At 37.3% G+C, this 24,084-nt stretch overlaps 1 protein-coding gene across 2 annotated transcripts in view; it reads left to right on the forward strand.

Annotated features, from left to right (window-relative positions):
* ZC2HC1A (zinc finger C2HC-type containing 1A) overlaps positions 1–21,866 on the forward strand; it is a 63,909-nt gene extending 42,043 nt beyond the window's left edge. Inside the window, exons 9-11 of one of the 2 annotated variants that reach the window (XM_040626139.1) lie at positions 3,255–3,362; positions 16,730–20,710; positions 21,528–21,866. In XM_040626139.1, the coding sequence (XP_040482073.1) occupies positions 3,255–3,362; positions 16,730–16,895 (274 nt within the window). In that variant the 3' untranslated portion in view covers positions 16,896–20,710; positions 21,528–21,866. The remainder of the gene's footprint in view (positions 1–3,254; positions 3,363–16,729; positions 20,711–21,527) is intronic. The other variant, XM_040626138.1, reaches the window with a different exon arrangement.
* Positions 21,867–24,084: the final 2,218 nt, after the last annotated feature.

The following is a 24,084-nucleotide window of genomic DNA, read 5'->3' on the forward strand; positions in this document are numbered from 1 at the left end:
TGGGCATTAGAATAGAATGAGTATTCTTTGGTTCTGGGGTGTAGTGTTCTATATATATCTATGAGGTCCAACTCGAGTATGGCATTCAAAGCTCTTGTTTCTTTGCTGATTTCTTGCTTAGGTGATCTGTCTATTGCTGATAGTGGAGTGTTGAGGTCCCCTACTATTAGTGTATTTTTATCTATATGTTTCTTTATTGTGGTTAAGAGTTGGCTTGTATATCTTGCTGCTCCCCTGTTGGGGGCATATATATTTATAATTGTCATATCCACTTGTTGGATACATCCTTTAAGAATAATATAGTGCCCTTCTGTGTCTCTAACTATAGTCTTTAGTTTAAAATCCAATCTGTCTGATATGAGAATTGCTACCCCAGCTTTCTTTTGAGGTCCATTGGCGTGAAAGATGGTATTCCATCCCGTTACTTTCAGTCTGAATGTATCTTTAGGTTCAAAATGAGTCTCTTGTAGACAGCAAATGCATGGGTCATGTCTTTTTATCCAATCTGCAACCCTACGGCGTTTATGGGAGCATTTAGACCATTTACATTGAGACTGAATATTGAGAGATATGATTTTAATGTTGCCATGTTGCCAGTACAGTCTTTGTTTCTATCGATTGTGACTTTCTTGTTTGTATCACTCTTGGGGCCTTTTTACTTTTATAGAACCCCCCCTTAATATCTCCTGTAGGGCTGGTTTCATGGTTATGAAATTGTTCAATGACTGGCGATTCTGGAAGGTCTTTATTTCTCCATCAATTCTGAATGACAGCCTTGCTGGATAAAGGATCCTTGGCTGCGTGTTTTTCTCTGAAAGAGCTTTAAAAATGCCCCCCCACCCTTTCTCTCATTCCAGGTCTGTGTAGACAGGTCTGACGTAATTCTGATACCTTTGCCTTGGTACGTGAGAAATTTCTTTGCCCTGGCCGCTTTCAATACTGTATCCTTGGATCTAATATTTGCCAAAATGCACTATGACGTGACGTGGCGTAGGTTTGTCGTGGTTGAGCTTGGGAGGGGTCCTCTCTGCCTCTTGGACACGGATGTTTGTTTCCCTCGCTAGATTAGGGAAGTTTTCAACTACAATTTGTTCAAATATTTCTACTAGATCTCTGTTTTTCTCCACCCCCTCGGGGATGCCGATGATTCTGACATTGGATCGTTTCACTGAGTCAGTGGTCTCCCGTAACCTACATTCATGGGCGTGGATTATTTTAAGTCCCGATTCTATTTTCGCTTTTTCTTCTACTAACCCATCCTCCAATTTGCTAATACGTTCTTCTGCCTCAGTGACCCCAGCCGTCAGAGCCTCTAGTTTTGACTGCATTTGGTTCATAGAATTTTTAATTTTTGCCAGATTCACTCTCATTTCCGCCCTTAGAGATTCTATATTCTCATTAACATTTTCGTTAATACTTTTTTCAAGTCTACACATCATCTTGACCATTGTTACTCTGAATTCCATTTCTGATAATTTGGTTATATCCATATCCGTTAGTTCTGTGGCAGAGGCCACAGACTCATTGTGTTTTCTTTGCTGGGGGGATTTCTCCTTCTCGTCATTCTGATGAGGAGAGGTTGCGGGGTTGTCCAGAGCCCAAATTATTGACCAGGACCCAGGCCGTGCGCCCTTGTTTTATAGGGACCTTAGGGATGTGGGTTTCTTGATTTTTCAGCCTGCCTTCTGGGGGAGGGGCCTGCCACGCCGATACTCAGGCAACCCTGTTTGGGTAGAGTCTCCGTGTCCCCTGCGAGGGGGGATGGGGATGGGCACACTGTGAGCCGGTATTTCCATGCTTTTGTTCTCTGGCGGCTTTCCCTGGCGGTTTGCTGTGCCTCTTCTGAGAGTCAGAGCAGCAATGGCCGAATCTCAGCTTCTGTCTCAGAACAGAGGGATCGTGGACCGTTCTCCACTGATGTTCTGGCCACTTTAACTCTGTTTGTGTTGGTGCTGCTCAACCCTGCAGCATCCCGGGATGTGCGCCCCACACTGGGTATCCCAGCCCTCACTTCCAGGGCCGGCGCTCTCTGTCCTTTGTGTTTCTAACACCGCCAGCCGCCAGCTGCCTCGCGTGCTACCAGAGCTCCCGGTCTCAGTCTGGTTCCAGTGAGCGCACCGGAGCTCGGTGAGAAGTCTGGTCGCACACGTTTCCCGGCTCACGGTCTCAGTTTGCTCTCTCGCGGGTGCCGTCCTCGAGTCCGCCCGCTCCCCCGTGCAGGTGGCTACCGCTTCCCAGCGCCCAAATGCGGTGGCTCCCTCCCCCTTCTGTTTATCTTCCGATATCTGTGCGAGGTTTCACGGCTTCCCGCTTCTTACCTTAATACTCAGTGCTGGAGATGTTCATTTGTAGAGATCCAGATGTACCTTCTTGCGTCTTAGGCTGATTCCGTGGATGTTCAGGCTGGTCTGGTACCTATCCAACTCGACTCAGGGGACCGGCTGAAAAAGAGGTCCCCTACTCCTCCGCTATCTTAACTCAGGAATCCGATAGTCATATTTTAGAAATGGGGGAACTTGGCTACAGGTTGGCCACTACCTCCACATTAGTCAGTAGCAGTTGGGATTTGAATCCACATTCATCTGAATCCCAAATCCTATACTTTTACCATTGTACCATCATTCAGCCATCTAAGCTTTCTTTGATTCCTGAAGTTTCATAAAGGGAATTAAGTGATGATCCAATCAGAACTCCTCTACTGATAGCAGTTGGTGAGATTAAATCTTAAAAGGGAAAATTATATTAACCCATTTTAGTTGCTATTTCCAAAAACAGGCTTTCGTAAATTGAAAATTATTAAAGTGGTTTTTGCTTGTTTTTAACAACTAGTTAAATGGTTTTTGTTTGTTTTCAACCATATCTTATAATTTATAACATTATTTACCAGTTATTTATAGGCATTTAACAAGACACCTCTCTATTTTGAGGGAACTATAGATTTAAACTTTTAAAAACCTGAAGCCTTTCAGAATTATTAACTTAAAATTTCATGTAAAGCATATATATATATATAATATTTTACTTGATTTCATTTACCATCAGATTAAATGTTAGTAAATGCAAAATGCTTTGGTTTATCCTTACTTTTAACTAGTGTTGTTTTCAGATTGAAAATAATTACTTGGATTTTACTCTTTTGAATTTACCTTTCTACAGCTTCAAATTATTTTTCTAATCATGTAAATAAGCAATATAAGAAATAAATGCTTGCTATTCAGTACCTTTTCATTATGCCATCTCTTTCTCTCTTCTAGAACCAACATCAAACCTCGAAATTCCACACCACCTAGTTTGGCACGGAATCCTTCCTCAGGTGTGCTTACAAACAAAAGGAAAACATATACTGAGAGCTACATAGCCAGGTATGTTTAGCTCTGAGATTCTAATAACTAAAATAAAAATGAATATATGTAGTCTTCTAAGGACCAAATACAAAAATATGTATCAAGCTATTAGAAAATCTAATTTTTCCTTTGCTATATGATTTATTTTGGCTTTTAAGGTGTACACTAAAGAATTGTTTGGGCATAAATAGTATTTTTCTAGACCTTGTAGTTATTGTTGTAAATGCTCAAGGACAGTTTGTTCCGTTTCACTGCATTCATTTGTTTTGTATCTTGATTTTAAGTGTAACATCATTATTTTTACCTCTGCAAATTGAGTAGTGGACCCTTTAAACTAGTATTGTAATTTTAAGCAGCATTTTAATATATTTAAATTCCCTGCTGAGCTTGTGATTATCCATGTACTTCCCTTTCTTTCTTTTTTTTTTTTTTTAATGATTTTTTATTATATTATGTTAGTCACCGTACAGTACATCCCCGGTTTCCGATGTAAGGCTCAATGATTCATTAGTTGCGTATAACACCCAGTGCACCATGCAATACGTGCCCTCCTTACTATCCATCACCGGTCTATCCCATTCTCCCACTCCTCTCCCCTCTGAGGCCCTCAGTTTGTTTCTCATAGTCCATAGTCTCTCATGTTTCACCGTGTACTTCCCTTTCTTATCTGTCACAATATTTGTACAACTTTGACATTCTGTTTTTAAGCATAAAACAAATCATTCCAGTTATAGATATTTTATCTATCTGTCTATCTATCTATCCTTATTCCAGACAATGTACAGAGATCTGTGACATACAGTGAGATACAGTATTTTATAAAAGTGAAAGAATATGCAAAGGAAAATGAGAATTAAAAGATAAAGGAAAAAAAGGAATGAAGGTAGTCTACAAAATATGTGTCATGAGACACTGTATATAGGCTAGCCTTTGGCCATAAGTTGGGTCCTAACTGTGTAGCAGCTAGAGTACAGGAGAAGATAGAAGTAGTTAGTTACATGATTTGTGTTGTATTTAAAAAAAAAAAAATCACTTCTCTCTGAAAGCACACCTAGTCCTGAGACCTCAAAAATCTGCCTATGAATTCTCATAAAGAGTCACTGGATAATTTATTATTATTATTTCATTTTTATTTTATTTACTTTCAGTTAATTAACATATAGTATATTATTAGTTTCAGAGGTAGAGTTAGTGATTCATCAGTCTTATGTAACACCCAGTACTCATTACATCCTGTGCCCTCCTTAATGTCCATCACCCAGTTACCCCATCCCCCTACCTATCTCCCCTCTCGCAACCCTCAGTTTGTTTCCTATTACTAAGAGTTTCTTATCCTTAGTCTCCCTCTTTGATTTCATCTTGTTTTATTTTTCCCCTCTCTTCCCCTATGATTCTCTGTTTTGTTTCTTAAATTCCACATGAGTGAGATCATATGATAATTCTTTCTTTTACTGACTTTTTGCTTAGCATACTACCCTGTAGTTCCATCCATATTGTTGCAAATGCAAGATTTCATTTTTTTAAAAGATTTTATTTATTTATATGCCAGAGAGAGAGCACATGCACGCACAAGCAGTAGGAGAAGCCAGCTCCCCACTGAGCAGGGAGCCGGTTGTGGGACTCGATCCCAGGATGCTGGGATCATAACCTGAGCCTAAAGCGGACGCTTAACTGACTGAGCCACCCAGGTGCCCAAGATTTCATTTTTTGATGGCTGAGTAATATTCCATTGTGTGTGTGTGTGTGTGTGTGTGTGTGTGTATACACACCACATCTTTATCCAGTCACCTGTTGATGGACATCTGGGCTCTTTCCATAGTTTGGCTACTGTGGACCTTGCTGCTGTAAACATTGGGGTGCAGGTGCCTCTTCGGATCACTACATTTGTATCTTTGGGGTAAATCCCTAGTAGTGCAGTTGCTGGGTCATAGGGTAGTTCTATTTTCAACTCTTTGAGGAACTTCCACACTGTTTTCCAGTGTGGCTGTACCAGCTTGCATTCCCACCAACAGTGTAAGAGGGTTCCCCTTTCTCTGCATCTTCGCCAACATCTGTCGTTTCCTGACTTGTTAATTTTAGCCATCCTGACCAGAGTGAGGTGGTACTTCATTGTGGTTTTGATTTGTATTTCCCTGATGCTGAGTGATGTTGAGCATTTTTTTCATGTGTCTGTTGGCCATCTGTATGTCTTCTTTGGAGAAATGTCTGTTCATGTCTTATGCCCATGTCTTGATTGGATTATTTGTTCTTTGAGTGTTGAGTTTGATAAGTTCTTTATAGATTTTGGATACTAGCCCTTTATCTGATAAGACATTTGCAAATATTTCTCCCACTCTCTTGGATGTCTTTTGGTTTTGTCGACTGTTCCTTTTGCTGTGCAAAAGCTTTTTATCTTGATGAAGTCCCAAAAGTTCATTTTTGCCTCTGTTTTCCTTGCCTTTGGAGATGTGTCTAGTAAGAAGTTGCTGCGGCTGAGGTCAAAGATGTTGCTGCTTGTGATCTCCTCAAAGATTTTGATGGATTCCTGTCTTACATTTAGGTCTTTCACCCATTTTGAGTCCATTTTTGTGTATGGTATAAGGAAATGATCCAGTTTCATTCTTCTGCATGTGGCTTCCAGTTTTTTCCATTGGATATTCTTTCCTGCTTTGTCGAAGATTAGTTGACCGCAGAGTTGAGGGTCCATTTCTGGGCTCTATGTTCTGTTCCATTGATCTGTGCGTCTGTTTTTGTGCCAGTACCATACTGTCTTGATGATGACAGCTTTGTAATATAGCTTGAAGTCTGGAATTGTGTGCAGCGGCTTTATTTTCTTTTTCAACATTCCTTTGGCTATTCAGGATCTTTTCTGGTTCCATACAAATGTTAGGATTATTTGTTCCAGTTCTGTGAAAAAAGTCGATGGTATTTTGATAGGGATTGCACTGAATGTATAGATTGCTCTAGGTAGCATAGACATTTTAATATTTGTTCTTTCAATCCACGAGCGTGGAACATTTTTCCATTTCTTTGTGTCTTCCTCAATTACTTTCATGTGTGTTCTATAGTTTTTGGAGTACAGCTCCTTTGCCTCTTTGGTTAGGTTTATTCCTAGGTATCTTACAGTTTTTGGTGCAGTTGTAAATGGGATTGATTCCTTAATTTCTCTTTCTTCTGTCTCATTGTTAGTGTACAGAAATGCAACTGATTTCTGTGCATTGATTTTATTATTATTATTATTACTATATTATTTTTAAAGATTTTATTTGTCTGAGAGAGAGAGAGGCAGAGAGAGAGCACAAGTAGGGGAAGATGCAGGACGAGGGAGAAGCAGTCTCCCTGCTGAGCAAGGAGCCCAATGCAGGACTCAATCCCAGGACCCTGGGATCATGACCTGAGCCAAAGGCAGCCACTTAACTGAGCCACCCAGGTGTCCCATTGTGCCTTGATTTTATATCCTGTCACTTTGCTGAATTCCTGTATGAGTTGTAGCAATTTTGGGGTGAAGTCTTTAGGGTTTTCCACATAGAGTATCATGTCATCTGAGAAGAATGAGAGTTTGAAGAATCACTGGATAATTTAATAACTTTTTTCTCCAGTTTTATTGAGAAGTAATTGCCATACATCAGTGTATAAGTTTAAGGCATACAGCATGATAGTTTGATTTACATACATAATGAAATGATTACCATAGTAAGTTTGGGTAATATCCATCTTCTCATACAGATACAATAAAAAGAAGGAAAAAAGCAAAAAAAATTTTCTCCATATGTTGAGAACTTCTAGGATTTACTCTCTTAACAAGTTTGCTGTCACACAGCAGCATTAGCTATAGTCATTGTGCTGTGTATTACATCCGTCGTACCCATTTATCTCCTAACTGGAACTTTGTACCTTTTGACCACCTTCCTGTAATTTACCTTCCCCATCCAATGGATGACTTGTTAAAATTCACATCTCTACTATAAATATGATAATGCATTTCGTAAGATTTTTTTTTAAGATGACCTCAATGCAGGCCTATAACATGATATCCTATGATTCACCAAAATTTGTTGTGATATGTGTGTGTTATATATAAGTATATTTGTTGTCTGCTTTTGTTACAAGTATATAACATAGACAGCTATCCCATCATTCAGATTTAATGCAAGAATCAATTTTCAAGTATCCAGGAAACTAGCTGTCAATCTTGGTTGTTACCCTTCAGATAGAAGAACCTGTGGAACTTTGTAAAAAATGAACATGTCACGTCCCTCCCAGAGAGGTTTTGATTTCTTTGGTTTGGATTTTTAAAATTTTAAGAGTGATACTTATGCATAACAAGGGATGAGAACCATAAAGGAATAGGTGAATTGCTACCTTTGCAGGTAGATTCTTTCATAAATACTGTTCGTTTCACCTAAGGTTTTGATCCATTTTATTATTTTTTTTTCCTTTTTTTTTTTTTTAAATGATTTTTTATTATATTATGTTAGTCACCATACAGTACATCCCCGGTTTCCGATGTAAGGCTCGATGATTCATCAGTTGCGTATAACACCCAGTGCACCATGCTATATGTGCCCTCCTTACTACCCATCACCAGTCTATCCCATTCCCCCACCCCCCTCCCCTCTGAAGTCCTCAGTTTGTTTCTCATAGTCCATAGTCTCTCATGTTTCATTCCCCCTTCTGATTACCCCCCTTTCTTTATCCCTCTCTTCCCCTACCGATCATCCTAGTTCTTATGTTCCATAGATGAGAGAAATCATATGATAGTTGTCTTTCTCTGCTTGACTTATTTCACTTAGCATTATCTCCTCCAGTGCTGTCCATGTTGTAGCAAATGTTGAGAACTCGTTCTTTCTGATAGCTGAGTAATATTCCATCGTATATATGGACCACAACTTCTTAATCCAGTCATCTGTTGAACGGCATCTCAGCTCCTTCCACGATTTAGCTATTGTGGACATTGCTGCTATGAACATTGGGGTGCATATGGCCCTTCTCCTTACTACGTCTGTATCTTTGGGGTAAATACCCAGTAGTGCAATGGCTGGGTCATAGGGTAGCTCAATTTTTAACTTTTTAAGGGACCTCCACACTGTTTTCCAGAGTGGCTGTACCAACTTGCATTCCCACCAACAATGTAGGAGGGATCCCCTTTCTCCACATCCTCTCCAGCAATTGTTGTTTCTTGTCTTGTCTATTTTTGCCATTCTAACTGGCGTAAGGTGGTATCTCAGTGTGGTTTTGATTTGAATTTCCTTGATGGCTAATGATTTTGAACATTTTTTCATGTGTCTGTTAGCCATTTGTATGTCTTCATTGGAAAAGTGTCTGTTCATATCTTCTGCCCATTTTTTGATTTGTTTATTTGTTTCTCGTGTATTGACTTTGAGAAGTTCTTTGTAGATCTTGGATACCAGTCCTTTATCTGTAGTGTCATTTGCAAATATATTCTCCCATTCCGTGGGCTGCCTCTTAGTTTTTCTGACTGTTTCCTTGGATGTGCAGAAACTTTTAATCTTGATGAAGTCCCACAAGTTCATTTTATCTTTTGTTTCTCTTGCCTTTGGGGATGTGTCATGAAAAAGGTTGCTTTGGCCGATGTCGTAGAGGTTGCTGCCTATGTTCTCCTCTAGAATTTTGATGGATTCCTGTCTCACATCGAGGTCTTTCATCCATTTGGAGTTTATTTTTGTGTATGGTGTGAGATAGTGGTCAAGTTTCATTCTTTTGCATGTAGCTGTCCAATTTTCCCAGCACCATTTATTGAAGAGACTGTCTTTTTCCCACCGGATGTTTTTTCCTGCTTTATCAAATATTAGTTGCCCAAAGAGCCGAGGGTCCATTTCTGGGCTCTCTATTCTGTTCCATTGGTCTATGTGTCTGTTTTTGTGCCAGTACCATGCTGTCTTTGTGATCACAGCTTTGTAGTACAGCTCGAAATCCGGCATTGTGATGCCCCCAGCTTTGTTTTTCCTTTTCAACAGTTCCTTGGAGATTCGGGGCCTTTTCTGTTTCCATACAAATTTAAGGACTATTTGTTCCAGTTCTTTGAAAAATGTCCTCGGTATTTTGATCGGGATAGCATTGAAAGTGTAGATTGCTCTGGGTAGCATGGACATTTTAACTATGTTAATTCTTCCAATCCATGAGCATGGAATATCTTTCCATCTTTTTATGTCTTCCTCAATGTCTTTCAAGAGTGATTTATAGTTTCTAGAATATAGGTCCTTTACGTCTCTGGTTAAGTTAATTCCAAGGTAACGTATGGTTTTTGGTGCTATTGTAAATGGGATGGATTCCCTAATTTCTCTTTCTTCGGTCTCGTTATTCGTGTATAGAAATGCAACTGATTTCTGAGCATTGATTTTGTATCCCGCCACGTTACTGAATTGCTCTATAACTTCTAATAGTTTGGGAGTGGCTTCTTTTGGGTTTTCCATATAGAGTATCATGTCATCTGCAAAGAGAGACATTTTGACTTCTTCTTTGCCAATTTGAATACCTTTGATCCCTTTTTGTCGTCTGATTGCTGTTGCAAGGACTTCTAGTACTATGTTGAATAATAGTGGCGAGAGTGGGCATCCTTGTCGAGTTCCTGATCTTAAGGGAAAGGCTTCCAGCTTTTCCCCATTGAGAATAATATTTGCAGTAGGCTTTTCATAGATGGCTTTTATGAGATTGAGAAATGTACCTTCTATTCCTACACTCTGAAGGGTTTTAATCAGGAAAGGATGCTGTATTTTGTCAAATGCTTTTTCGGCATCGATTGAGAGGATCATATGGTTCCTGAGTCTTTTCTTGTTGATATGATGTATCACGCTGATTGATTTGCGAATATTGAACCACGCTTGCATCCCAGGTATGAATCCCACTTGATCGTGATGGATAATCCTTTTAATGTACTGTTGGATTCTATTAGCAAGTATCTTGTTGAGGATTTTGGCGTCCATATTCATTAGGGAAATCGGTCTGTAATTCTCCTTTTTGAGGGGGTCTTTGCCTGGTTTGGGGATCAAGGTAATATTGGCCTCATAGAATGAGTTTGGTAGCTTTCCTTCTGTTTCTATTTTTTGAAATAGCTTTAGGAGAATAGGTATTATTTCTTCTTTGAATGTTTGGTAGAATTCCCCAGGAAAACCGTCCGGGCCTGGAGTTTTGTTATTTGGAAGGTTGTTTATCACTGACTCAATTTCTTCATAATTAATTGGCCTGTTTAAGGAATCAATTTCTTCCGGTTTCAATCTTGGTAGTTTATAGGTTTCCAGGAAGGATTCCATCTCTTCCAGATTGCTTAGTTTATTGGCATATAGCTGTTGATAAAAATTTCTAATAATCCTTCCAATTTCAATGGTGTTCGTCGTGACCTCTCCTTTTTCATTCATAATTTTAATAATCTGGGTCCTTTCTCTTTTCTTTTGGATAAGTCTTGCCAGTGGTCTGTCAATTTTATTGATTCTCTCAAAGAACCAGCTTCTAGTCCTGTTGATCTGCTCTACTGTACTTCTGGTTTCTGCTTGATTGATTTCAGCTCTAATTTTGGTCAACTGCTTCCTCGTGCGTGGATTAGGCCTGTCCCTCTGTTGCTGTTCCAGCTTCTTGAGGTGAGAATATAAAAACTGCATTTTAGATTTTTCTATTCTTTTGAGTGAGGCTTGGATGGCTATGTATTTCCCCCTTAGGACTGCCTTTGCAGTATCCCATAGGTTTTGGACTGTTGTATTTTCATTCTCATTGGTCTCCATAAATTGTTTAATTTGATTTTTGATTTCCTGGTTTATCGAGTCATTCCTGAGCAGGATGGTTCTTAGTCTCCAAGTGTTTGAGTTTCTTCCAAATTTTTCCTTGTGGTTGAGTTCCAATTTCAGAGCGTTGTGGTCTGAGAATATGCAGGGGATAATTTCAATCTTTTGGTATCGGTTGAGACCTGTTTTGTGTCCCAGAACATGGTCTATTCTTGAGAATGTTCCATGGGCATTAGAATAGAATGAGTATTCTTTGGTTCTGGGGTGTAGTGTTCTATATATATCTATGAGGTCCAACTCGTCGAGTATGGCATTCAAAGCCTTTGATTCTTTGCTTAGTTTTTGCCAGGGTGTTCTGTCTATTTCTGAGAGTGGAGTGTTGAGGTCCCCTACTATTAATGTATTTTTATTTATATGTCTCTTTATTCTGGTTAAGAGTTGGCTTGTGTATCTTGCTGCTCCCCTGTTGGGGGCATATATATTTATAATTGTCATATCCACTTGTTGAATACTTCCCTTAAGAATAATATAGTGCCCTTCTGCATCTCTAACTATAGTCTGTAGTTTAAAATCCAATTTATCTGATATGAGAATTGCTACCCCAGCTTTCTTTTGAGGTCCATTTGCGTGAAAGATGGTACTCCATCCCCTTACTCTCAGTCTGAATGCATCTTTGGGTTCGAAATGAGTCTCTTGTAGACAGCAAATGGATGGGTCATTTCTTTTTATCCAATCTGCAACCCTGTGGCGTTTTATGGGATGGTTCAAACCATTTACATTAAGACTGATTACTGAGAGATATGATTTTAATGTTGCCATGTTGCCAGTAAAGTCTTTGTTTGTATTGGCTGTGACTTTCTGTTCTGTATCACTCTTGGGGCCTTTTTACTTTTATAGAACCCCCCGTAATATCTCCTGTAGGGCTGGTTTCGTGGTTACAAAATTGGTTAGTGACTGGCGATTCTGAAATGTCTTTATTTCTCCATCAATTCTGAATGACAGCCTTGCTGGATAAAGGATCCTTGGCTGCATGTTTTTCTCTGAAAGAGCTTTAAATATGCTCCCCCAACCCTTTCTCTCATTCCAGGTCTGTGTAGACAGGTCTGACGTAATTCTGATGCTTTTGCCTTGGTACGTGAGAAATTTCTTTGCCCTGGCCGCTTTCAATACTGTATCCTTGCATCTAATATTTGCGAATTGCACTATGACGTGACGTGGCGTAGGTTTGTCGTGGTTGAGCTTGGGAGGGGTCCTCTCTGCCTCTTGGACACGAATGTTTGTTTCCCTTGCTAGATTAGGGAAGTTTTCAGCTACAATTTGTTCAAATATCTCTTCTAGACCTCTGTTTTTCTCCACCCCCTCGGGGATGCCGATGATTCTAACATTGGATCGTTTCATTGAGTCAGTAATCTCCCGTAACCTACATTCGTGGGCGTGGATTTTTTTAAGACCATCTTCTATTTTCATTTTTTCCTCTATTAACCCATCCTCCAATTCACTAACCCGTTCCTCTGCTTCTGCGACCCTGGCCGTCAGAGCCTCTAGTTTTGCCTGCATTTGGCTCATAGAATTTTTAATTTCTGTCAGATTCGCTCTCATTTCTGTCCTTAGGGATTCTATATTCTCAGTAACCTTTTCGTTAATAGTTTTTTCAATTCTACTCATCATTTTGACCATCGTTACTCTGAATTCCATTTCTGATAATTTGGTTACATCCATATCCATTATTTCTGTGGCAGAGGCCACAGAATCACTGTCTTTTCTTTGCTGGGGGGGGCTTCTCCTTCTTGTCATTCTGATGAAGAGAGGTTGCGGGGTTTCCAGAGCCCAAATTATTGACTGGGTCCCAGGCCGTGCCCCTTGTTTTATAGGGATCTTAGGGATGTGGGCTTCTTCTTTAAAGATTTTATTTATTTATTTATGTGGCAGCCAACCAGCGAGAGAGGGAACAGAAGCAGGGGAGTGGGAGAGGAAGAAGCAGGCTCCCAGCGGAGGAGCCCGATGAGGGACTCCTTTCCGGAACGCCGGGATCACGCCCTAAGCCGAAGGCAGGCGCTCAATGACTGCGCCACCCAGGCGCCCGGGTTGTGGGCTTCTTGATTTTTCAGCCTGCCTTCTGTGTTCTGGGGGAGGGGCCTGCCGCGCCAATACTCAGGCAACCCTGTTTGGGTAGAGTCTCCGTGTCCCCTGCGAGGGAGGATGGGGATGGGCACTCTCTGAGCCGGTATTTCCAGGCTTTTGTTCTCTGGCGGCTTTCCCTGGCGGTTTGCTGTGCCTCTTCTGAGAGTCAGAGCAGCAGCGGCCAAATTTCAGCCTCTGTCACGGAACAGAAGGATTGCGGCCCGTTCTCTACTAATGTTCTGGCCACTTTAACTCTGTTTCTGTTGGTGCTGCTCAACCCTGCAGCGTCCCGGGATGTGCGCCCCACACCCGGCGTCTCCCCGCTTCGTACCTCAATACTCAGCGCTGGAGATGTTCATTTGTAGAGATCCAGATGCGTCTTCCTGCGTCTCAGGCTGGTTCCGTGGTTCTTGATCCATTTTAAATACTAAAGATGTGAACTTAATGTTTCTTAGAGTCCTGAAGCTGGCTGTACAATGTTGTATATGTGTGGAGCCTTCTGTTTTGAATCCATGCTGAATATAGGATTAACATTCTCTTGTAATGTGGGAAACTTAATAAATACATGTGCTTGAATAAAAAGATCATCTTCTAAAGAGGTAGACAAAAGAAGTGACAACAGGCAGGGGCAAAAGTCACAATAAAAATGAGTTTGAATTCCTTTTTTTGTTTTGTTTTCTTTTATTTCTTTCTTTTTAAATGGTTGATAAGTGATAGTAAGCCCTAAACCTTGTTCACCTGACTTACTACCCTATCCAGATGGAATAATTATAACCATAACAGATGAAAAAAATCTCAGATTTCTTTTTCTGGAAGTGTGATAGACTACATTTTCTGGATGGCTGTTTCACCCAAAACACCTAGAAATGCTGCCCAAAATGGAAAAAATATCCTTTTGAATGTGTAGCTTAGCACTCAGAAAAGTAAGGGAAACTTCCACAGGTAAGTAAATAAAGGAAACTAGGGGTCAGATTGGTAAACTAAGCCAGACACTGCACTTACATTTGAGGTTTTGATGATCTTTCCTACCTAGAGGCTTGTGTTAATGTCACTGTGGGAGAGAGGAGGTGACTTCTTGGACTTATACAAAGTGAGCTTTAGAAACTCAACTTTCCCTTCCCCTCTCCTCATGCCTCTTCCTCTAAGCCAGGACTCTTGAAATGTCCATCAGGGGGTTGTCTTAGGCTCCGCTGGAGGTAATCACACGGTATTATATGACACTGAGATTATTTATAGGAAATAGGGAATGATAGCCGGCAGTGTCAGGTGTGTCTTTTTCCTGGGAGCCCTTGCCCCAGTCCTGAAGCTGGTTTTCTTTGACCGTCCAAGTGACAGCTTAGGTGTGAGAGAAGAAGATCTTAATAGGTGGATGTAGGATTGGTTTAGTTGGAAATTCTATGTCCCCAAAGGGAACCAGTTTCTCTTGTAACAGCCCCATTGTCTTAGCTTTCAGGTTGTCCTGAGGGATGTCTGATTTTCTTGGATTGCGTATAAGCACTGCTGCCTGGAAACACAGCTGGCATTCCACCTTTTTTAAAGGTTCTCATTAAAGAAAGCTAGGAAGTTATCCCAATGTCAGATGTGTCCATAGAAACGGAGAAAGAGTTCTCCTTATGCTATATTATATATTAAAATAGAAATTATTATAGTTGACATTCTTATGACATTTCTTCTTTTAAAGAAAATGCTTCTTAAATGTCACCATTAAATATGAAGACTGATATAGGATTGTGTTAAATACATTTTGTCAATGACATTCCTTTCTATTCCTAATTTTCTAAGTGTTTTTTAAAAATAAAAAATAGGTGGTGAATATTATTGAATATCATATGTATAAAACCAGTATTTTTAAATCCTTTAATCTATTTTTCTGTAAATTATATTAATAGACTTCCTGATGTTAAATCAATCTTATTTTCTGGAATAAATCTAAAGTGTTTTGAATTGTATTTGTTTGTAGATTGTGTTTGCTAAAATTCTTGGAGATTTACATGTATTTCCAAGTTAATAGGTAAAATTGATTATAGTTTTATATTCTCTTATTAAGTCTGACTATCAAGATTTTATTGACCTTTAAAAAGAAATTGCAGAATGTTGTTTTTCACCTCCCTCTGCTGGAAAAGTTTAGTAGAACTTACTGTGTTCTTTTTTTTAAAAAATATTTTATTTATTTATTTGATAGAGTGAGAGAGAACATGACTGGGGGGGAGGGGCAGAAGAAGAGGGAGAAGCAGACTCCCCACTGAGCAGGGAGCCCGATGCAGGGCTCGATCCCAAGACCCTGGGATCATAACCTGAGCCAAAGGCAGATGCTTACCCAACTGAGCCACTCAGGTGCCCCTAGAACTTACCATGTAAAATTATCATGAGTCCACTATGTGTGTGTGTGTGTGCCAGGATGTGCCCACGTGATAAGGAGGAGTAGTATGTTAATTACTGATTCAACAGCTTTAACACTTATGTCTGTTTGGTGTTATAGTTTGTTTGAAATAAGTTTTCACAAGATATTTTTCTAGGAAATTTTTCACTTCATCTAAGTTTCAAACTACTAGCATAGAGTTGTTCTTATAATTTTAAATCTCTGCTATATCTGTAGTTATATTCCTCTTTCATTCTGAATATTGTGTATTCCTTTTTTGTTGATCAGTCTTGAGAGTTTATCATTTTAAAAGGACCAAATATTTTTTTTGTTTATCTTCTTCATATATTACTCTTTCATTCATTTATTCATTAAAAATATATTTACTGAGAGATGAGTTTATGTCAGGTACTTCTCTTGATTCTAGACGTAGAGCAGTAACAAAACAGATAAAAATCCCTGCACTCGGGGAGCTCACAGTCTTATGGAGAAGACAAGACATAACAGAAATGACATATACCGCATGTCAGATGGAAAGCAATAAAGCAAAGGGAGTCACAGTTTGGGGTGGCAGCAAGACTGTCCAGAGCCATGGGGGTTGCAGTACAGGGGATGAAGGATGAAAGAATTTGAGTGTGTACAAGTAAATTAGAGCAAAGGACCTAACAAGATTCAACCTGATGATAGTGATGAGAATTCGAGTGAAAAGACTCCATGGATACAGTGAAAATAGCATGACACATTGGGAGAAGTTATGTATATATTGTTTTATAATATATATAATAATATATGTGCATATTTATTACAGTGTATATTTGGAGGAAAGATGGAGATCTTTCCTCAGGGCGAGGTTGCAGTTTTCTCTTTAGAGATGGTTTTGCAGGAGGGTCACTGTAAATTTCCATTCTATTCCCATTGTAGTACATGCCTCGTACATTGAACAGATGGAAAGTATGGTGGTATTTGCTCATGAAAAATTCTCATGAGCAGGGATAAATATAATGCCAAAGAAAATATTTAGAATTTCATTATTAACTAAAAGGGGCTTTTCAAATCTGAACTAGAAAAATATTAAAACTGAGGTTAAGCAAGCTTTAATTTATACTTAACATTAAGTACTGTTCTCTAAGGGTTATGAAAACTAGTGACAAGAGCTTTGTGTTTCTGCTTTTCTTCCTGTACTCCTTCAGGCCAGATGGAGACTATATATCTTCACTTAATGGCGGAAACATTAAAGGCATGGAAGGAAATTCAACAGGACACTTACCAAAATTCTGCCATGAGTGTGGGACTAAATACCCTGTAGAATGGGCGAAGTTTTGCTGTGAATGTGGCATTCGAAGAATGGTTCTGTGAATAGAGCCCAAAAGAAAAAGCTAAGTCCAGAATTTTATGACTATTGCTGCTTGGACAGATAGAGCACTTCCTTTAGTGAATTTATGCTAAAATTATTCAAAATACTTTTTTCAGCAGTTTTTGGAGCATAATTCTTTGGCTGTGTACTGTGTGTGTGTATATAAATGTGTACATATACTGTATATAATAGATACCTGATACCCCAAACTGTGCCATTCAAGGAAATAGTCACTCATCTGTCACAAAATAATTTCAAGTAGAATCATTAACTTAGGTTTACTTTTCTGTTATTATTGTTAAAGCACATTAAGCACACCTTCACAAACTCACATGCTAGTGCTCAGCCCTTCAAGCTTTAGGATGATCATTACTTGGAGCAAAAAATCAGAACAAACATTTTTATTGTTGATTCCTGTTTTCACATCATAGAGTTTGGGATGCTTGCAATTTTGGAAATGAAGAGAGTATTTTCAGTTACAGTTATTTATGTAAGGACATTTTCCTGTAGAGCTCTTTAACAATTAATTTTATAAATATTAAAAAAAAAGAAAGGAATTAAACCTCTACAGGTCTATGTTGTCCTTTACTCGGTGTATCATTAATTATATAATTTAGAGATCTTTATTCATTCTTTAAAATGTAATTATGCAGTTTCCTATTTTCAGAGACACAAAACTGAAAAATACAAATGTATTTTATTCCAGTTATAACTGAATGATTTTTTTTTACCTCTGTGTGTTAGTTGAATGTATATATTCTTTCTATTTCTAATTGTGTCTCCATATTTCACTTTTTTCTTTTTCATAACCTCATGTCTGAGGAGTTTTAATTTACTACTTCTTTATTTTTGCAACATTTGAAAATAATTATTTAATATAAGAGGCACAAAATTCCTTGCAAAATTCTACATGTTTATTTCTGTGTCTGAATTTAGAAGAAATTATTTTAATGGATTTTAAAAAAACCACCTCACCCTAATAAATAATTTGGATAATTAATCATTACTGCTGGGCATGAAGGTAAAAAGTATTTTAATTTTTTAATTTTAATTTCCCTTGAAGTATAGTTAGATGTAGTGGTGCGTTCGTTAAGAGACTAATTTTTCCTACTTGTATTTTCTTTTTAGTGTTTAATACTAAAACACAATTCACATCACAGTAACAAAAACCTCTGAAAATGCACTACTTTAATGCATAGGTGACTTATGTAATTAAACGTTCACAAAAACTTAATTATACTTTAACTTTGGCTAAAATACAGCTTTTAATTATTGTCACTTTCAGTGTGACAGTGTTTAGTAGTAGATTCTTTGATTGCCTGTGCGGCCATGTTCAGTAGTTCCTTAGTAATTTCTGTTGAATGGAAAGAAAAAGAGCTTTGATCTTATTACAAAGGTGTAATTACACGCAAATCCTATATAGGCCATTTCTAGCTTCTCATTTATGATTGTGATCAACTATAAGGGTTAATGTAGAAATTTGTGGTTTTTAATTTTATTTATGCTCTTTATAATTGTATTCATTGGATTTTTTTTTTTTTTGGTTTTTGTGTTTGTTTTTTCAGTCAGGGGATATAAACTTTGAGGTAATGGGAATTGTTTTATTTACCTTATAGTTTCTTCCCTGACTTTTCATCAACCTTTTTTAATCTGTTTGTCTTTTCAGTCATATTGGTCTAAAAATAGAGTCCATTACCTAGAATAAGCTGTAATTAATTTAGGAGAATAATGTACGTATTAGATTTTCATTTCAATAATATATGTTATTCTTTCCTGTTATAAATCATATGAAGAACTTTAAACCTTGTTTTCCCTGGAACTGAGCACTATTTTTCTTCTTCCAAGTTTTTTTTTTAAGACCACGTAATTTTTGCCCAAGGAAGGGGTAGATAAATGAACTTAAACAAAGTGGCACATGTTTGTTTCTCACAGAATTTTGCAGTAGCCAGTAAATGTTATAATGTACTACATGGAAAATGAGTTGATAAAAAAATCATCCAATTCTAGAACCCAGAGATTATTATAAACAGTAAGTAGGTGAAGTATACTTATGAATTATGAAACATGTTGTGGCAATGTATTTAAATGCATTTTTGTATTAATTATATATATTATTCTCACATTGATTTGTTGTGCAATAGTTCAGGTTATAAGAAATTTTCCTAGATCTATGCATCATTTACTTTATTTTTATTTATTTTCACAAGTATTTGCCAGTGTGGTAGAATTAAAAAAAAAATGATTGTAAGCTTAAATTAAAAATGTAAAAATCGCTTATATATTATTCTGAAAGTCATTAGCTTGAAAAAGTAAGATTATTATGGTTGCTGTTGTCTCTCATTCATTCTGTTTTTTATTACAAATACTGTCTTCATTTTTGAACCAATTCAATAAAGACATAAAGCAAAAAAAATTTTCAATTGGTCTTTATTGATGTCTTAGTTTTTAGCCAGACAGAGGTAGTAGAAAGATAAGAGCATACTGAAATATGAAGAAGATATTCAAAGTCAAAATACAGATTTTTTTTAATGAGGTAGTAGCTTTACATTGGCAGGGTTTTTTGTGCCATCAGCTTTTAAAGAAACTGCTATTATTTTGTTGAAGTGTTTCATGATGTCAAAGTATTATAAATACGTTTCATTACAAGATTTCTAAGACATAGAAAAATTCTCTTTATGTCTAGTAAAATAGAGCAGTTGAAAACATTAGTGAAGTCATTGATAGGAAACATTGTGGATATTTCTAATTAAGTAATATACAGTTTAATGGCCAAAAGTACTGGCTTATGATCAATACTTACTGCTTTAGACTCATATTTAAAATTTTAAACAGCTGTCTCTAGTAAAAATACGATCAAATTAGTCATGTTTGGTTTGTACTTAATCTTCCCTGGGCTAGAGGTGAATACTTTTACTGTGAATAGAATCTCAAGGAATGAAAAATAATAGAAGAGGTACACAACTACAAAGTCAGCAGAACTCTTGTGTCTTTATTTGCATTGCAGGTATATGTGTTTTATATGGTGGATATATTTTTAGTACTAAGATAGGTTAACTTTTCCAACTGACTATATTATTGAATAGAGCAGTCATTAAAAATCATTAAAACCAAATTAATGATAGCCACACTTACTTTCATTTAGAAAATTTTCAGGTTATTACTGTCAGGATATGCATAGATAATTTTGCCTGGTTTATATGTGAATTGCTTTTTTTGCCACTAGAGGGTGCTTTTAGATAATTTGATATTACCAGCTTCCAATTCTTATTTTAAAGTCCTCTCAGCAATATAGGTATATATCATGGCATTACAGAGATTTGTAAAAGATAGTTTTTGTTTATTTTGTTTTGATTTTAATAATTCATATGTTGATTTTTTAAGAACTGTAGTCTAGCTCATTTTGGGTACCAAGGTGCTGGTAATTAATAAAAATGTTTAATATTTACTCCTCACAGTATTTTGTTAGCAAATTTGTGCATTTCAAACATATTACTCAAATATTACCAGATACTGCTTGTACTATTACTTTAATATTTCATCTTAGTTGTACAAGCGTTACCATTTCCTTTTCAGATAATTTTTTTCAATCATTTAACCTAACTTGATGTCTAATATAAGAGAGTGACATTACTTATTTATTTTTTATTATTTTTTTAAGTTTTTATTTTAATTCCAGTTAGTTAACATACAATGTTTTATTAGTTTCAGGTGTACAATATAGGGAGCCAACATTTATATACATCACCCCGTGCTCATCACAAGAACAGTCCTTAATCCACATCACTTGTTTCACCCATCCCCCCCCACCTCCTCTCTGGTAAGCATCAGTTTGCTTTAAGAGTCTGTTTCTTGATTTGTCTCGCTCTTTCTCTCTTTTCCCCCTTTGATCGTTTGCTTTATTTCTTAAATTCCACATACGAGCAAAATCCTATGGTACTTGTCTTTCTCTGACTGACTTACTTTGCTGATCTTTATACTCCATCCATGTCTTTGCAAATGGAAAGATTGAGAGTGACATCTATTTACATAAGAGCAAGTTGTTAGACCAACTGATATGAGATGCACAAAACTAAAACTTATACTTACTTTATACTTTAAAACTATACTTACAAATATTAAAAAAAAAACTCCACGTGTTCTTCATTCTCTGATATGCTAGGGATGGAGAACAATCAATAGGTTGTGATTAAGTCCTTGCTATATAGTTGATGTCACTTATTTGGAGAAGCCAATATATAGACAGACGATTATGACTTATGATAAAAAGGAGGATTCGTTTTAATGGAATTTTATTATAAAGTACCAACAAAATACTGCAGAAATGTTGAAGATAGAGCTTCTTATCACCACAAGTTATACAGCTGACCATTTCCTGCTTTTTTTCTTTTCATCTCTGTCCCGGTGCTTTGGAGGAAGCTTGGTAGAATGGGAGCAAGAGCTGCCCTCTCCCCTCCTTTCCCGGGGAGAAGGCACGTGGCAGTGGAAAGGATGTGTATGCAGTGGGGTCCATTGGAATGTAAAGCGTGAACTACTTGGGACTGTCCTGAGGACTGAGGAAAAATGATGCTGAGTAAAAATTACTAATTCCAACTGTTCGTCTTCCCTCACATTGTCCTTTTTTTTTCTCTGCCCAGATACCTGTTTCTATGCCTATTTTGAATTTGCACCAGTAAGGTTGGAGATTGCCGGTAGTGCTGAGTAGTGTTGAGTATGCTTAATGACGAACTGCTGATTTTCATTCATCAAATCAACAATCGTAAATTATAATAAACTGTCATGGTGCACTAGGATGAATGCCCTTATCTACTAATGGTGGAAATAAAAATTGATAATACTTTTTGAAAAGTTGACTAATTTTATTTTAAAAGCCTTTAAAATAGTCATGCCTCATAACCTAGTAATTTTGTTTCCAAGATACATACTGTTTATTGATGAAATAATCTGAAGTACAGGAAAATACTTAGTGCAGACTGTGTTTAATAGTACTATTATTTGTAGTAATAAAAATTAAATCATTCAGGGGCACCTGGGTGGCTCGGTTGATTAAGCATCTCCCTTCGGCTCACGTCACAGTCCCAAAGTCCTGGGATCAAGTCCCGCGTCGGGCTCCCTGCTCAGCAGGGAGTCTGCTTCTCCCTCTGCCCCCTCCTCATGCTTGTGCTCTCTCTCTCTCTCTCTGTCTCTGTCAAATAAATAAATAAAATTAAAAAAAATCAAACTATTTATAGACCTATAAACACAGAGAACAAACTGATAGTTGCCAGATGGGAGGGCCGTAGGCAGATGGGCAAAATGAGTAAAGGGGAGTGGGAGATCTAGGCCTCCAGTTATGGAATGAATAAGTCACAGGAATAAAGGTACAACATATGGAATATAGTCAGTGATGTTGTGTTGCATGGTGACAGACGGTAGCTACACTTGTGAACATAGCATAATGAATAGAGAAGTTGAGTCACTATGTTGTATGCCTAAAACTAATGTAATATTGTGTGTCAACTGCACTTAAATAAAAAATAAAAAATAATAATAAAAGGCCAATTGAAACCACAAAAATTAAGTCATTTAATAAGTTAATAATTAAAGCACTTTCAAATAATTTTTAATGGTATAACAAGTTTATGTTTTACCACTGCAACAACTAGTCTAAAATGGTACATACATAAAGAACTGCACAGATAGAGACTTGAAATATATTCGTCAGTACATTATACTTATTTCTACTGGAAGGATTTTTGATGTTGTATTTTCTTCATATTTTTTATACTGTCAATTTTTAAATGAATATATAATTTAAAAAAATAGGGTTATGTTTTCAAAATCACTTGCATGTCGTAGTAGTAGTTTGTTTAAAATCACTACCTCACCTTCAGTTATTTTGTACCATTCACAAATACAGATGGTAACCCTTGTGATCAAGTTGAGCTAGTTTGTTTTTATAATACATTGGTTGCTAAAAGTATCTGTTAACTCTAATGAGATTATTTTTTCTGAATTTCACGCAAAGGGCAATCTAATATAGTCCCTTCCCCCTTTATAATTATTTATTATCTACATGATTTGAGGAGTCCATGGTATGCAAATGAATTTTTACTTCGCAGAACGTAAAAACTAAACTGGTCTAAATATTTAAGACCACTTTATTCTTGGGCTGGAGGGGGATATATATGGATATATCTGAGGTATTTCCATTTGTTTTCACATACTTACCTATTGTGCTTATCTTTTTTTTTTTTTTAAGATTTTATTTATTTATTCGACAGAGATAGAGACAGCCAGCGAGAGAGGGAACACAAGCAGGGGGAGTGGGAGAGGAAGAAGCAGGCTCATAGCAGAAGAGCCTGATGTGGGGCTCGATTTCATAACGCCGGGATCACACCCTGAGCCAAAGGCAGACGCTTAACCGCTGTGCCACCCAGGCGCCCCTATTGTGCTTATCTTTTAAACTTTAAAAAGTGTTTAATGTTATCTTCGTATTTTCTTGTATTTATTTTAATTAAGAAAAATAGTTTTAGAATCAGTAAGTTTTAAAAATTTTTGCTAATATTTCCAAACTTATACTCCTTCTGGGGAAAGCTCATATGAACCCCACAAGAAACATTTGGAATTTTTTATTTTAAACCCTAATTCCTCAAGGATGATTCTCTTTGGAAACATACTATTCAATTAACAATTAATTTGAAAATTTAAAGCAGTTGATTTGTTTTTTAATATGTCTCACTGCAGGTAAAATCAGAACTCCATTTGAGTGGGCAGCATATGCTAGCCCAGCTCTTTATCCTCGGTGAGGCACTGTGTTCGTGTGCTCTTCCCTTGCTGAACACTGGCCTAGTTCTCCCTTTTGTATCAGTAGAAAGGTTCTGTCTCACCTATGCCATTATCAGAAAACTTGAATGATGAGGAGGGGCAGTTATTAATTGCCTTAAATACTTTACCAAAGTTTTAGTAGAAAACATTGGACAATACTAGAAATTAAAGACAGTCCAAGTCATACCTCGTAGTGAGAACTTTTGATCTATTTTAAATCTTAATTTTGTTACTGTCTGTAATGGGCATTTGTTACATTTGTGGCCAGCATCTTTTGGAAGTTCTCCTCTGTGTATGGTAAGTTTTTCATTTTGAATCCCACTGCCTCAAGAAGATCACAGCCAGAGTTTAGTTTTCCATCCTTTCTTGCAGCTAGGGACTAGTCAT

This window comes from Ursus maritimus, unplaced genomic scaffold, assembly GCF_017311325.1.
Source record: "Ursus maritimus isolate PB19 unplaced genomic scaffold, ASM1731132v1 scaffold_9, whole genome shotgun sequence".
Classification (NCBI taxonomy): domain Eukaryota; kingdom Metazoa; phylum Chordata; class Mammalia; order Carnivora; family Ursidae; genus Ursus; species Ursus maritimus.